The sequence below is a fragment of the Natator depressus genome, chromosome 1 (assembly GCF_965152275.1).
Source record: "Natator depressus isolate rNatDep1 chromosome 1, rNatDep2.hap1, whole genome shotgun sequence".
Classification (NCBI taxonomy): domain Eukaryota; kingdom Metazoa; phylum Chordata; order Testudines; family Cheloniidae; genus Natator; species Natator depressus.
The window spans coordinates 129,679,375-129,696,356 of NC_134234.1; the positions used below are offsets into that span (position 1 = coordinate 129,679,375).

Below are 16,982 nucleotides of genomic sequence, written 5' to 3' on the forward strand. Positions count from 1 at the left end.
TGCTTTCCTGGTTGTGTGATGTTTACTTTCAAGTCAGATTAACGTGCCAAATGTGAAGTCACTTGCAAAACTGAAACAGTGCGATATAAAAAGGGGCAAAATAGGTCAGAATGGTTTTGACGCCTTAACAGACTTGTCTTCTAAATGACAGATTTCCCAAACACACTGAGCTTCTTGTTGAGCAAGTGTCACAAGTTCCTTCATTGTCTCTGCCTAAGGTGTTAAACAGCTCAATGTTGTTTGATAACCTAACATCAGGCACCAAATGTGAGCAATAAAGAAAACTTCACAAGCTTTCTATAATGGTAGGATAAAACATATTTAAAAGCTTTTGAATAAATTTTCAATTTCATAAAACTACATTAATATAAGTAAGAATTTTGTAGAGGAATTTCAGATTGACTTGGGAGAAAATTGGAAGCACACATAACAGGCCATTTTGTAACCCAGCCCAACAAAGCTTCTTAGTAAAAATGAAATACTCGTAAAAGGACTCGTCAGGAGTTTAAATTGTACTGATCTATTCTGATGATCACCATGGTGACTCATGATCAGAAGAACTCTTGTTTTACAATTAATTGACAAATAAGCCCTTTTGCATGTTCTTAGTTCTGCTGTGAATATCTTCATTTTCTGTGGTAAACAGCACATATATTGTCTTTAATGCACCAACTCAAAATGCAAAATAGTTTCACTAGTGAAACTGTAATTTGTGTTCTAAAATCAGCTACATTCCACAATGGATCAGCAATCTATGCTACTTTTTGATTTGCTCCTCCATATCTTGACAAAAGCACAGGTACTTATACAGTCATAAAATATAAACAATATACCTTTTTTACTAAACAAAACCCACCTCCTAGCTGGCAGTCATTTTGGCAAACTCGGTGAGGCAGCCAAGGATTTAAAGCAGTGGTGGGCAACCTGCGGCCTGCGGGCCACACGCAGCCCGTCAGGGTAATCCACTGGTTGGCTGCAAGACAGTTTGTTTACACTCACCGTCCGGAGGCACAGCAGCCTGCAGCTCTCAGTGGCCAGGGTTCACCATTCCCGGGCTGACTGCCGCTTCCCGCAACTCCCATTGGCCAGGAATGGAGAACTGTGGCCACTGGGAGCTGCGGGCAGCCATGCCTGCGGATGGTCAATGTAAACAAACTGTCTCACGGCTCGCCAGTGGATTACCCTGATGGGCTGCATGCGACCCACAGGCCACAGGTTGCCCACCACTGATTTAAAGGGAATTACAGACTGAACTGTCTGTTCACCCCTAGAAGTTGTCCCTCCGGATTAGCTGAGGGACATCAGTGGACCAGTATGGGGAAGCTTGTATAGCAGATCCACACTGTGTACCTCTTTGGTGAATTAAAGTTCCAAACATCCTCAGTTCCCACATCTTTCAGTTGTGGCCAGAGTAGGACGTAACAGCCAATATCAGTTCCCAACCTGTTAATATGGGAGCTTTCACCAACAATACAGGCCCAATCCCAAAAGCTCACTGCATGCAACTGGCCTCTTCTCACATGAATAAGGACCACTCACTTGAGTAAGGTTTTCAGGATCAGGTTTTAAATTACTTTAAAAATGGGAAGACAAATCGAGAAGATTTTAATATATGAAGAAGGATTTCTAAATTCTGATACGCTATATTGTGATGTGGACCTGGTCTGACAATTCTAACTCAATGGGCCAGATCTCTAGGCTTCCTGCCACTCCCTCCACTCTAAACCGGAAGGCTGCTGGGAGACAAGCTAGCTCAGATGCAAATTAGAGCAGCCTGAAACTGCTCTTACTTGCATCAGCAGACAATAGTTTCCAAGGAGCTGTTCTGCCAGTCATGATTGTACACCATACTTCAACACCACCCACTCTCGCCACTGAAAAACCAGAAACTGACCCTGGAATATGATCTATTCTTGAGAGGGTCCATGAGCCAGCCCTATGTTACTTCAGGGCTCTTCTGTGCTAAGACAATCCTCAGACACTGTCTTAAGGCAGCTTTGAGTTCCTTTTTTGCTACAGATGCAGCACAAAGGGGACTAAGGAGAGCTGAATATCTGAGCCAGTGAGTCTACTTGAGTGATGTCCTTTATGATGCCAAAACATTAATACACATGAATAGTTGTTGGAAATGTGTTTTATTATCAACAGTTGTCCAAAAGGAAAATGCTTCATGGATTTCTTCAAAGTACTGTATTTACTTTAACCACTTTCAAATCTATTATATAGCAACCTGTGTAATGCTGGACCCAAGAAATAATGAGTAACTATATCAGAGTCTTTCCCTGAAGATGATGATGACCTACTTATTTTAACCACATAAGGGATTAAATCCTTTTTACCTAATACTTTCAAACTGCCATTAACACTAGCAAACATATAAGTCAGATGACTTCTCCAGCCAATAGTTACCAAAAACAATGTTATTGAAGGTTTTTCCTATGGGACCAGCTGTTCTTTAAAAAAATATTTGGTGAATCTATGATTTTCTGAGGTAACTATGATGGACTGGGTGTTGTTTTCATTGACATAAAGAGTTATTTGTCAGTGTGTCAATGCATCTCTGTGTCAATGTGTCTTTGTGTCAATGCATCTTTTCCAGCTGCAACTTCTGACCCTGTCTAAAATCTAAAAAAAAAAAAAAGACTCTTACCTGCCACCCAGTGAGTGAATAATGAGACATACAGATATCAGTCAGAAGAATGGTCCAGAACCAAACAAAAATTAACAACCGTAACCAGGCCGAGCCCTTCCTGCTGGGTCTACCCAAACCTTCCCTCAGTGCTCTTGCCACCCAGAAGCAAGTATGGTTAGTTTTTATATGAATAGTGACGGAGTGAACTAGTTTTGTTTTTTAGAAATAATGACACAAGGATATGTTTTATACTCCATGGTGTTTTCTCAGGCTCTATGGAGACAGTTCTAGCAGTCCTGACATTGGTAAGTGTGCAGCAGCACATACACACGTGTCAGTAGGGCCTGGCTTCAGTCATTTGCAAGTAGACAAATAAGTTGCATGCAGTGAACATACCAACACTGGTACAAGTGGCAGCCATTATCTAATTATTATCACAGTTATTATTGATTATTAGTTAGGCTCTAATGATGTGTTTGCAGATACGTAAGATAGAAAGAAAATTCAGTTCCCTCCTTCAGCAGTTTATAGTCAAAACATCGAAGAGACAATGGAAAGCTTTAAACAACCTTCAGATTTGTGGAATTCTCAGTCATGCAGTGCCTGCCTTTCTGAACTTCTTTTAGGGACTGATCCTGCAATCCTAGTTCTGGATAAACTCCTCTTACTTTTAAAGGGTGTAATCTGTCCCCAGTTTGTTTTTTAATTTCAGTTGTTATTTCTGGGGTTATATCTACACTATAGAACCTATGCTGGCATAGCCCCCCTAGTGTAGATGCAGCCTACACCAACAGAAGGAGTTTTTTGTTAGAGTAAGGACACGCTTTCCCCGAACAACATTAGCTACATAGAACAAAAGCTCTATCTTCCATTGATATAGCTGCATCTACACGGGGGGTTTTGTTGGGATAGATCTGTTGGTCAGGTGTGTGGTTTTTTTCACATTCCTGACTGACACCATTATGCCACATCACTTTTAAGTGTGGACCAAGCCTTTGTCTTCTGTTGGTGGTAGCCATTTAATTTCCTGATTTATTGTATAAGACATAGTAAACAAACTACTGTATGGTAGCTTGAGCCAGACATTTGAATGCAGAAACAACCAGCAGAGCAGAAGATGGGAAGTACCTATGTCCACTACTATCCACACCTTGTTATAGGAAGTTGTCTGTATACTATGATCTGTTTCATCTGATCATCACGAATGATCCCTGCTTAACCTCTTCAGACTCCCGGCAATATGCTTGCCAGGAAAATTTCTTAATAACATAAGAACGGCCATACTGGATCAGACCAAAGGTCCATCTAGTCCAGTACCCTGTCTTCCGACAGTGGTCAATGCCATGTTTCCCTGAGGGAATGAACAGAACAGGTAATCATCAAGTGATCCATCCCCTGTTGCCCACTCCCAGCTTCTGGCAAACAGAGGCTAGCGACACCATCCCTGTCTATCCTGGCTAATAGCCATTGATAGACCTATCCTCCATGAACTTATCTAGTTCTTTTTTGAACCCTGTTATACTCTTGGGTTCACAACATCCTCTAGCAAGGAGTTCCATAGGTTGACTGTGTGAAAAAATACTTCCTTTTGTTTGTTTTAAACCTGCTGCCTATTTGTTTCATTTGGTGACCCCTAGTTCTTGTGTTATGAAAAGGAGTAAATAACACTTCCTTATTTACTTTCTCCACAGCAGTCATGATTTCATAGACCTCTATCATATCCCCGCTTAGTCGTCTCTTTTCTTCCCAGCCCCAAGTGTGGCAATATGTTCAGCCCTAAGCATATGATTAAGTCACATTACAGTTAAGTGGCTAATCTCATTTATGATCAGAGGCACCAGTGGTGTAGCAGTATTGATATATAGATATCAGGTAGTTGTCACTTGTTTTCTTTTAGGTGGATCTTGCCAGCCCCTCCTAGAACTGAAGATTCCATATGTTGAGAATGTCCAAAAAGCAATGTATTTAGTCTAAACATTAAATAAATACATATATAAAAATCCAATAAATGTCAATGGGTCAGATTCTCCACTGAATTGCACCTTGTGTGATCATTTACTCTGTGCAAAGTGGATACAGTGCAATAGCAAATCAGAACTCTCATTTGGAATTCAGGGATAGCATTTCACATCCGTTTTGCACAAGTTTAAATGGCTATGCAATGCGGAAGACAGTGGACAAACAGACCTAAAATGTTCTCTTGTTATTGCTTTAGCTCCATATCTAAGTCTTTATGATCCATTTTTGGTTACTTATACACTGCAGGGAGATTATCCAGTGGCTACCTTTTTCCTGCCTCTATAGGTTTAAGCTCTTCAGGCTGCTGCAATAGGTAAAATCTTATGATCAGATTAAGAACAAAAAATGCCTGTTCGTAATGCATATGGTGAGAATCTTAGTAAGGAAGAACTGTTAAGGAAGATCAGCTTTCAGCTCTAATAACCTTGGTCTATATCATGCTGCTGATTTTAAGCAGAACTCTTCCATGAAGCCCAATGAGCAGATCTGCTTAGAATCAGTGGTGTGATATGGGCCTTTGATGGTGCATCTCTCGGAATCATCTCTTTTTTTGGTGGTGCTCAGTGATCTACTTAAATTACTTATGTGTGTGCAAATGCAGTTAACTCTTTAATGCTTTACTAAATTAATGTGGTAATAGTCATTATGGACAAAATCCTGCGTTTCTTACTTAGGGATGGACTTTGCTTCACATCTGAGCAGGTGTGTAGGGGGAGGGACAATTTGTGTCCCTGTTCTTTGCCCCCAGAATTGAGCAGAATCACAATTTCCACACTCAGTTGAGCACAAGGACAGAGTAGGGTTAGTTGAACTAGGCACCTGAAAAAGGAGAGAGAGCCTATTGGGCAACTGTCCCCCAAACCCTACATCAGCCAGCTGTGCTGGTTAGCTGGAGTGGGGAGCCCAACTTCACTCTCATAAGCTGTCCTAAAGACACTGTGCTTCGTCTTTGCACAATAATAATATTTAATCTCTCCAGGTTTTTGTACCTCACCTATTACTGTGGTATAAGAGCACTCCTGTGGTGAACCACCTGAAGGTCACTAAAAAACACAATCCTACCTTGAAGTCAATGGGAAAAACATCCATGAAAGCCAAAGCTGAGATACAGGCAGGTATGTATTTCAGGTTCTGTCCCTATACAATGGCTTCAACATGCTTTACTAAACTATTACAAACAAGGTCAATTCAGTCATATTTCAACTTTGTCACTTAAAGGCAGAGGTGAAAGTAAGCCGTTACGCCCTGGTACGGTGTACCGGCAAGAGCCGGTGCACCGTACTGGGGCAGCCCAGCTTCTGGGCTGGGAGCCCCAGGCCCCTTAAATTGCCTCCAGAGCCCTGCTGCTGGAGCCCTGGGGTAGCGGCTGCGGAGCTCTGGCGGCTATTTAAAGGGCCCGGGGCTCCCCTGCTTTTACCGCCCCGGTCCTTTAAATAGTCACCGGAGCCCCACCGCCTCTACTCCAGGGCTCCGGGGGCTATTTAAAGGACCGGGGCAGTAGAAGCAGGGTAGCTGCAGGCCCTTTAAGTAGCCCCCAGAGCCCTGGGGTAGCGCGGGTTCTGGGGGCTATTTAAAGGGCCAGGGCTCCAGCTGCCTCTGCCACCCCTGTCCTTTAAATAGCCGCTGGAGCCCTGCCGCTTCCCCAGGGCTCCAGCGGCTAATTAAAGGACCGGGGCAGTAGAAGCAGGAGAGCCCTGGGCCTTTTAAATAGCCCCCGGAGCCCTGGGCTGCTGCTGCTACCCTGGTGGCGGGGGGGAGGAGAACAAAGAGGGGGGCACTTACCTTACAGGGTGGGCTGAGGCTGGCTCTGACCCCTCAGCCCCACCCCTTCTGCCCTAGGTCCCTTTCACCCCTGCTTAAAGGTGGATATGTGCAACCTAATCCTGCAGTACTTTTCTAAAAGAGGAAAGCAGGATCAGGGACTTCAACCAGAATACTCTATCCTGTTTTGGATCAAGTGATTATTTAGTTTAAAACATACACCTAAGTTTAATAAGATAAATGCAAGACTCTGATCTGAATTGCAAAGATGTAACTGTAGGATAGTTTTACTGACTTCAATGGAGTTATTAATATTCACATCAGTGTTAACTGAGTTTGCTGAACTAAAAATATTGTTGGAAAAGTGAAGTCCAAAGGACAGCTCACTTTTTTCATTTTTTCCAATTATGGAGTGAAAATTTTTTGAAAAATGAGTACTACATACTAAGTTAGAGAGACCTGGATAATCAGAGACCTGGGAAGATTGTCTAAAGATTTAAAGTGATAAATTTGTTACTTACTTTGAAGCAGACTTATTGCTAATTTGCCTTAGGTCTCAGAGGCACTGTCTGTCTTGAAAGCATCTGATCAACTCTGCTTCACTGATGATTGGGCTACTGTTAGATGCTACTTAATCAACTGCTTTCTAGATGGCAAAGATTTACAGTTGATTAGTCTGCATAGTTCAGTTGTTTTTTCAAAAGGTTCTAGGAAGGGATTATTTTTGTGCCCAAATAGCTCTAAAGAAAGGGCTTGCTCAGGGTCTGCAGTGTGAATATCCTGGATTCTGAACACAATGTTCACTGAAGCAGACAAAGCTAAGTTAAAGAAGCATTTAGTGTTTCAGAATGCCAGACTTAATAAGTATCTTTGGGGCGGGGGGAGCGGGGAGGGGCTTTTTTTTGTTACTTTAGTGCACACATTTTTTTCCACTGATCAGGGACATGCAGATAAAATTGGATATATAAGGCAAGATTCAAATGTTTCCTAAGGAAAGTTCCTCATTCTACTTGAAGCCATACAGTGGAATAATTCAGCTGCTAGTGACAATACTGTGTCCTTTCCTTGGGAAAGAGGTCTAATTCATCTTTGGCAGGCCAAGTTCAGCAATTCAACTGTCCAAAATTAGAACAACACAGTAATCAAACTCACTCCCCTTCATTAACAAGTGGAACTGATACAAATGTCGAGGAAGAGAGCAGATCCGATGGGGATCCAAGCCATTTCTCTAAACAGGCTGATCCAGTCCCATGAGAAACTCTGCAGAAGTCTGAATCAGGAAATCTGGGGAGGGGGCAAGCCCTCGATGTGATTATTACTTACCCATAAAAAGGGTTTTTCTTTTTCTCCATAGGCATTAGCCATTTACAGGAAGAAAAATGTTAAATAAGTGCAAGAGGCAGTATATGTAACTGACTCGACTATAATCAATTGCCACACAGTAGATACAAATTATTTAATAAGACAATTTAGTGTTATTCCCAAGGGAAAATACCTGTCTCTCCAAAGTTTATTCTGTGCTTGAAATTGAGAAGTATTTTAATTTAGGCATTTATAATCATAAAAGGAACACACCGAGTTATAGTATTAAGGATTTTTTAAAAATTTGAAACCAGGAGTTGGGAAGGGATATAAGCCTGCATGCCTCAGGCTTAAACCAAGCTCTGTCTAATGGGGTTTAGGAAGAATTTTTTCCTGGTGACAGATTTTTCCCAAACTGCCGGGTTTCCCATATTTGCCTCTGAAGAGTCTAGACCTGGTCCCTGTTAGAAACAGGATATTAGATTAGAAGGACCACTGGTCTGATCCAATATGGCAGTTTCCATGTTCCTAATCCAATCATTCTTGCCAGTCTTTGCTTTCTGATACCAGAAATATTGACATTTACAAATCTAATAGAGTGATCAACTGTAAATATCTCCCACATTTAAGCCTTCTTTTCAAGAGTTCACTGAAGCAGTGACTTCTTTGCTCTATTGCTGTCTTGATGGCTGGCATCACTGCACCATTATATACTAATGTCTGCATGGAAACAAAAGCTAAAAAACAAAACCATTTCATTACAAAGCACTTTCGGTTATTTCCAAATCAAAACCACCCCGGAAACTTCAGTCAACCTATTTCTTTTAACCAATTTAGCTCTAATCTTCAAACCATTAACACTCTACCAGCCCTATCTATATTATTGTGGATAAACCCATTACATCTGTCAGGACGTAATCACTATATAGTGCATCTACCTCCAGATTTTTTCATGTGGTCAGGATTACTTCATATATTTTCCATATCATAGTCCACTCAAATGCCATCAACTCTGACTATACTGAATGGCTTTTCTTAATCTTTCACAAGATGAAAGAAAACTCCTTGTTTAGGAAAGCAAAAGCAGACATGTTCACACTTTCCTCCTAATTCCCCCACCCCCACCCCGCACACACACACCTTTTAAAAGCCTAATATCAAATGCACATTAGCTCAACTTCTTATGGGTGGTACTTAAATCATGATAGATTTACCCCATGAATACACACTATTTCTCTTAAATCTTACAAAGCAACACATCTGTGTTGTAAGTTTATGGTGCACATAACAGTGGCTCAGCATACTTTCCAGCAGAGAGATGAGTTTCCAGGCTAAGAACCCTGGAATGTTCCCGCTACTGCAGGCTAATGATCCTTCAAATGCACACTAATATGTCTGATAAAAGTCTCCCAGCATGAGTGCACAGAACGCTTACCATAAGAATGACAGTACTGTGGGCAGGGCAAATCACTGACATCATTTCAGGCTGAATTGGATGCTGGAGGCACAAATTAAAACAGTGAGATTTCATGTCAGTGGGCTTTGACAGATGGAAGAGTGCATCAAATCTCTAACTGTTTAAACCATTAACTCATCTTTCCACCTGCATTATCTCTGGCAAGAACTCTGTTGGAAGCCTGGAACAAGTGCTCACAGAGAGAATTCAGGAGTGTGTGTTATCCTAAAGAGAAATCAGCCTTCTCTTTTGAGACAGAATGTTTATTTTGCTGCTGCATTTGTAAACTTATTTATCTTGTCTTTGACACATCCTCTCTATTCTGAAAACTCAAAATGGCCTTTCAGCTTCACAGTTGGATCAGTCAATCAAGGGCTACTGTCTAAGCCTTGGCTGCAGTGAACAAGAAAGTCAGATTGAGATTCACGGTGCATTATGATGCTTCCCATTTATTTCCACTCCTTGTAAATGCCACTGCACACACAGTACTAAATTAAGCCTGCTGGTCTTTTGAACTTCAACTGCTCACGAATTCTGAAACTTGCAGAAGGATCTGTAACAAAAATGACCTGTACTTAAAGGATCCTTTTGAAATGGTTTTCCCCGTTGTATAAGATGCTCATCAGGGATAAATTCTGCTTTCCATTAAACCAGTATAAATCTGCAACACTTCACCATTTCCGTGAGTCACTCTTGATTTGCATTGGTGTAATTTATTATTAGGGTTTGTTTTAATGTATGGGAACATCCACCATTAAATGTTCAGCACTTTCCAAACACATGAGAAAGTTGGTCTCTGCTTTGAGGACCTCACAATCTAAGAACAGACATGTAGACAGAGGTTAGGGGAAAGGGAACAGTAAAAGGCAAATTATATACGATGTATATACAATTCAATTTGATTTGCTGTAAGCAGCACAGCAGAAGTGGCCTGTTAACAGGTTTTATATAGGGGTTTATGTGGATGAGTACAGGGAGGCCATACTGTGCATAAGGAGCATTTATAAGTAGAAGGCAGGGATGTGATTGGGTGAGCAACAGACAAATGAACTGGGAGCACTGGCAGAGCAAAGGGGACAGGGAACAATGTGAGGAGCCTGAAAGGAGAATAAGGAGGGAAAGGTAGAATTACGTAGAGCTTCTAAGTTTAAATTTGATGTGATAGCAGATGGGGAATCAGTGCAGGTATTCCAAGCAAAATTAAAGCAGAATCTTGTCCTGTGTGCAAATAAAGCCACTTCAGGCCTGACACTGTCACCCTTATTCATGTTGACTAGTTCTTCCTTCAGAACTAGCCTCATTTGGTCAGATTCCGACAACCTGGCTCACACTGAATGACACAAATAGTTCAATTTACTTCAATAGGACTATTTGTTCAGGAAGGTACTAGGCAACAAAAGTAAGGTATCAGAATCTGGCCCTTTGTGTTCAGTGGGAGTACAGATGGAGTAAGGTACTAATCAACATAAATAAATGTGGCAGAATTGGGTACTTAATTTGTGTGCAATAGATAGAGGTGGCATTTGCAAGAAAAATTACGCCTCACTTCCAGGCAACGGGTTAACATGTATCATAGAAGATTTCAGTCATGAAATGGAGGAGAATATTTTCTCTTTTCCTCCCACACCCGTTAAGAAACCTGTATTTCCTCTTGAGGATCAGTATAATGAAATTACCAGATGAGAGCAGCTATTCAAAGAATAAATCAAGCATATTATTTTCCACTGTCAAAAACACTGGGGAATTACAAGTGAAGATGGAGAAGAATAACCTAAGAAAAACATGCATACAGTGATTACTGTAACTGGGCAACATCCTTCTCTCTGTGCTGCAGACTTCTACTGGGGACTCTGTATGTAAAATTTCCACTGATGTCAGTGGGAATTCTGCTGACAAAAGGACTGCAGAATCCACAACTGAGATCAACACTTCAAGTAACAGATCCTGAGCATGGGACTTTTGTCCCCGAAGTCTAATTTTAGAAATATGAAAAGCAACTCACAGAACACTGATAGCTAGAAGGTGTTGCCTTTAAGCCAGTCTTCCCCTTGATGCTTTGAGGGTCATGCTAAGAGGGGGAAAATATAAGATTGCTAAACTTTTAAAGAAAGATATAATAACCTTTAACACAGTGCCCTGTTGTTTTCTTTAGCCAGCAATGTCTAAACCATAGTAGACAAAAATATACAAACATCAGGTACCACCACCACCAACAAAAATGAGTAAACAGCAGACATTAAATATGCAGTTAATAAATATATGAAATATGGCAGAAAGTCTCAAAATGTACTAAAATGGGGGAGAAAAGAGGCACTGCTAGGAGCTAAAACTGTAAACATCCCCCATCCCCCTAACCCCAGGAATCTATAATTGTGACAGGCAGAATGCAGGGAGGCAGAACTGGAAAGGCTGAAATCACTGAGATCAGATGTACCACTGCTCCAATACTAAATAGTACAAATGTCTGACCTGACAGTGTTAGGTATTCTTTCTGTCTAGTCATCTGTACATTGCGATTCATGGGTTTTTAAACAGGAAGATTTTTTTTTGCCACTGCCATCATAAGAATAGATAAAAAATGAATTATTTGGTATTTATGGACAATGTAGATTATAATTCTTAGAATGCTAATAAGGGTTATAACCACACGTCAAAGATGAATAAACCTTAGTGTTGGGCATGAGTTGAAACTTGTAGAATCACGTATTGTTTATTTTAAGCTACAGTGCAGCTACATAAACTAATTGTAATTCAAAACTTATATGTCTTGCTTTGGCCATATCCAACATGCATAATTGCATTTTGCCAATCTAAATCTCCCCTTCAATTTCATTTGAATATTATATTATCCTTTATTTCCTGTCCTAAAATTCATATTTAAAATTTTGTGATAGTTACTAGACCCTAACTATGTCAAGACCCTGCTGTATAAATAGGTATCAAGCGACAGTCCCTGCCCCAGTAATGTCTATGCCCAGTATACATGTATTTATTACACACAAAATAAGGAAGTTAATAGAACATTTATTTAGACTGAAAAGTTAAGCATTCAAAAGTCAGAATTGCTAGTCTTAATTCTGCCTATATGTACTCCAATCTGGGCACTGAATGAGGGTGGCAGGTGATGACAGCCTTCTCATGATCTGTCCTGTTACATGCTAAGGCACAGCTAATGCCATCAAATCAACATCCAAACATCATTCAGTAAAGTCCTGGATTGAACAGCAATGGAAACGGTTAATGTGCAAAAAGGATTCATCTCAGAGCCACTTCAAAAAAACCATAGGCCCACACTCCATGCATTTGCCAACTGAACATCAAAGTTATGTCCTGATCTAAAAGCTATGACCTAGCTTGCGTCATTCAAGACATGATTGATATCACCCTGCAAGAAGCCCATATCAAAGATGATGCCCAAGAATCACACTGCCATATTGCCGGCTACAATCTTGTTGCCTCCCTCCATCACCAAACACAGCCTTGCCACATACATCAAGCAGGTCATCCTGGTAGATGGCAGGAGCAACCTCAGAACCGTCACCATCTCAATAAGAAAAGGAGTACTTGTGGCACCTTAGAGACTAACCAATTTATTTGAGCATAAGCTTTCGTGAGCTACAGCTCACTTCATCGGATGCATACTGTGGAAAGTATAGAAGATCTTTTTATAAACACAAAGCATGAAAAAATACCTCGACCCCACCCCACTCTCCTGCTGGTAATAGCTTATCTAAAGTGATCACTCTCCTTACAATGTGTATGATAATCAAGTTGGGCCATTTCCAGCACAAATCCAGGGTTTAACAAGAACGTTTGGGGGGGGGGTAGGAAAAAACAAGGGGAAATAGGTTACCTTGCATAATGACTTAGCCACTCCCAGTCTCTATTCAAGCCTAAGTTAATTGTATCCAATTTGCAAATGAATTCCAATTCAACAGTCTCTCGCTGGAGTCTGGATTTGAAGTTTTTCTGTTGTAATATCGCAACTTTCATGTCTGTAATCGCGTGACCAGAGAGATTGAAGTGTTCTCCGACTGGTTTATGAATGTTATAATTCTTGACATCTGATTTGTGCCCATTTATTCTTTTACGTAGAGACTGTCCAGTTTGACCAATGTACCTGGCAGAGGGGCATTGCTGGCACATGATGGCATATATCACATTGGTGGATGTGCAGGTGAACGAGCCTCTGATAGTGTGGCTGATGTTATTAGGCCCTGTGATGGTGTCCCTGAATAGATATGTGGGCACAGTTGGCAACGGGCTTTGTTGCAAGGATAGGTTCCTGGGTTAGTGGTTCTGTTGTGTGGTATGTGATTGCTGGTGAGTATTTGCTTCAGGTTGGGGGGCTGTCTGTAGGCAAGGACTGGCCTGTCTCCCAAGATTTGTGAGAGTGTTGGGCCATCCTTCAGGATAGGTTGTAGATCCTTAATAATGCGTTGGAGGGGTTTTAGTTGGGGGTTGAAGGTGACGGCTAGTGGCGTTCTGTTATTTTCTTTGTTAGGCCTGTCCTGTAGTAGGTGACTTCTGGGTACCCTTCTGGCTCTATCAATCTGTTTCTTCACTTCCGCAGGTGGGTATTGTAGTTGTAAGAATGCTTGATAGAGATCTTGTAGGTGTTTGTCTCTGTCTGAGGGGTTGGAGCAAATGCGGTTGTATCGCAGAGCTTGGCTGTAGACGACGGATCTTGTGGTGTGGTCAGGGTGAAAGCTGGAGGCATGTAGGTAGGACTAGCGGTCCGTAGGTTTCCGGTATAGGGTGGTGTTTATATGACCATCATTTATTAGCACTGTAGTGCCCAGGAAGTGGATCTCTTGTGTGGACTGGACCAGGCTGAGGTTGATGTTGGGATGGAAATTGTTGAAATCATGGTGGAATTCCTCAAGGGCTTCTTTTCCATGGGTCCAGATGATGAAGATGTCACCAATATAGCGCAAGTAGAGTAGGGGCGTTAGGGGACGAGTGCTGAGGAAGCGTTGTTCTAAGTCAGCCATAAAAATGTTGGCATACTGTGGGGCCATGTGGGTACCCATAGCAGTGCCGCTGATCTGAAGGTATACATTATCCCCAAATGTAAAATAGTTATGGGTAAGGACAAAGTCACAAAGTTCAGCCACCAGGTTAGCCATGACATTATCGGGGATAGTGTTCTTGATGGCTTGTAGTCCATCTTTGTGTGGAATGTTGGTGTAGAGGGCTTCTACATCCATAGTGGCCAGGATGGTGTTATCAGGAAGATCACCGATGGATTGTAGTTTCCTCAGGAAGTCAGTGGTGTCTCGAAGGTAGCTGGGAGTGCTGGTAGCGTAGAGCCTGAGGAGGGAGTCTACATAGCCAGACAATCCTGCTGTCAGGGTGCCAATGCCTGAGATGATGGGGCGCCCAGGATTTCCAGGTTTATGGATCTTGGGTAGTAGATAAAATATCCCAGGTCGGGGTTCCAGGGGTGTGTCTGTGCGGATTTGATCTTGTGCTTTTTCAGGGAGTTTCTTGAGCAAATGCTGTAGTTTCTTTTGGTAACTCTCAGTGGGATCAGAGGGTAATGGCTTGTAGAAAGTGGTGTTGGAGAGCTGCCGAGTAGCCTCTTGTTCATATTCCGAACTATTCATGATGACAACAGCACCTCCTTTGTCAGCCTTTTTGATTATGATGTCAGAGTTGTTTCTGAGGCTGTGGATGGCATTATGTTCCGCACGGCTGAGGTTATGGGGCAGGTGATGCTGCTTTTCCACAATTTCAGCCCGTGCACGTCGGCGGAAGCACTCTATGTAGAAGTCCAGTCTGCTGTTTTGACCTTCAGGAGGAGTCATTATGCAAGGTAACCTATTTCACCTTGTTTTTTCCTAACCCCCCCCCCCCCCCCCAAGATGTTCTTGTTAAACCCTGGATTTGTGCTGGAAATGGCCCAACTTGATTATCATACACATTGTAAGGAGAGTGATCACTTTTGATAAGCTATTACCAGCAGGAGAGTGGGGTGGGAGGAGGTATTTTTTCATGCTTTGTGTGTATAAAAAGATCTTCTACACTTTCCACAGTATGCATCCGATGAAGTGAGCTGTAGCTCACAAAAGCTTATGCTCAAATAAATTGGTTAGTCTCTAAGGTGCCACAAGTACTCCTTTTCTTTTTTGCGAATACAGACTAACACGGCTGTTACTCTGAAACCCATCTCAATAAGAATTGGCAAGATAATGGTGGTTAAGGTGTATAAACCATCAAATACAGACTGGCTTTCTCCCCCATTACCAACAGCTTATCACTCAGCTAAAAGAAAAGGAGTACTTGTGGCACCTTAGAGACTAACCTCAAAGAAATTGGTTAGTCTCTAAGGTGCCACAAGTACTCCTTTTCTTTTTGCAAATACAGACTAACACGGCTGCTACTCTGTCACCCAGCTAAATGAGTGATCATTTCTATAGCCAGCACACAACACGGGCTATAATAGTAATGATACTGCAGAATGGCCATCAGACAAAGACACACACCTTCTTTCCAATGCAAAGGACAGAGGCAGTTTTCATTCGGCCTGTTGGAACAGAGATTGGTTTCGGGCACACAGCTCTGTTTCCTCACCAAAGACTAGTTTGGAACCCCTCAGAATGCCTCCAGAACTATTCTTAGCAACTTTACCCACAGACAGCATTGACTGGTGATCATCTGCATTGATTGGCCCTGAACTCCCAGCAATCCTAGCTAGGATTAACTGTGACAGGTGAGGCCACCATACACGCAATCCCAACAAAGCCCAACGTTTTGATCATATTACCCAGTTTGTCTGAAGACCTGCAAGAAAAGCATGTGTCATGGGTATTGAAAAGGATAATCCCCATACTGGAAACCAGAAACAGAAAGGCTATTAAAGGAATACCAAACGTCTGGTGATCCAAACACTGCAACACCCCTATTCGAGTCACTGAATACAGCATACCATCAAAGATGGATCGAGCTCTGGACTTTACTCACTCCAGCCACAAAGCTTGGCTCTTGCTGCCTCAGCTTCAGGCTGCAAACCCAGTGAAACATCAAAACCCTGAATGCTCCTTATGAATTCAAGCCCACCAGGGGACAAGTCTATTAAGAGCAAAGTGCGCAGACACTGCACTGCCTGCCTCGTCCTCTCAATCACTGCCCTACATTGTTGAGGAGGTAAATAAGGCCCTCACTCACCAAAGCCAGGAAAGCTGCAGTGCCTGAAGGTGTCTTCGTGGAGTTTCTGAAAAACCTCAGAGCCAAGGGACAGGAATGGCTCGCAGCACGGTTCTCTGATATCCATTCCTTAGGGCTTGTCCTGAGGATCTGGCATAAGGCTATGGTCACTGACATTGACAATCCCTCATTGTACAGGCCTGTATTACTCCTCTGCACATTATATAAGATCATGGAGAAAATATTACTAGCAAGAATTAGGCTGCTTGTCAAAATGTTACCAAATGAACAAGTGGGTTTCTGACCAAGTATTAGCCTTAACAAGTGGGATTCCAAGGAATTGAAGTGGGATTCCAAGGAAAACTCAATTCAGGGGCAGCTTTCTTACACTTATCTGCTGTATCAGGAGCAATGGCCTCCTCCTGAAAGCCAGCAAAATTATCCCATGCAATGCAACAATAACATTCTTCTGATACATTCTGACCAATCATAGGTTTCATGTTGTCCTTGATGACCCGGTCAGCAGGCCATATGCTATTAATGATGACCTACCATAGGGATCAGTCTTAGCATGATCTTGTTTCATATTTTCACTAGCCGCCTTCCCCAAAATCATTATGGAAATTTGCCTATGCAGTTGATGATGCTTTGACCACACTGGCA

At 42.0% G+C, this 16,982-nt stretch overlaps 1 protein-coding gene across 2 annotated transcripts in view; it reads right to left on the bottom strand.

Moving 5' to 3' along the window:
• ANOS1 (anosmin 1) overlaps nucleotides 1-16,982 on the bottom strand; it is a 176,541-nt gene that overhangs the window by 124,488 nt on the left and 35,071 nt on the right. The window contains exon 3 of one of the 2 annotated variants that reach the window (XM_074966423.1): nucleotides 9,150-9,212. The exons of the other annotated variant lie outside the window; for it this stretch is intronic. Coding sequence (XP_074822524.1) covers nucleotides 9,150-9,212 — 63 coding nt within the window. The remainder of the gene's footprint in view (nucleotides 1-9,149; nucleotides 9,213-16,982) is intronic. 2 annotated transcript variants of the gene reach the window in all.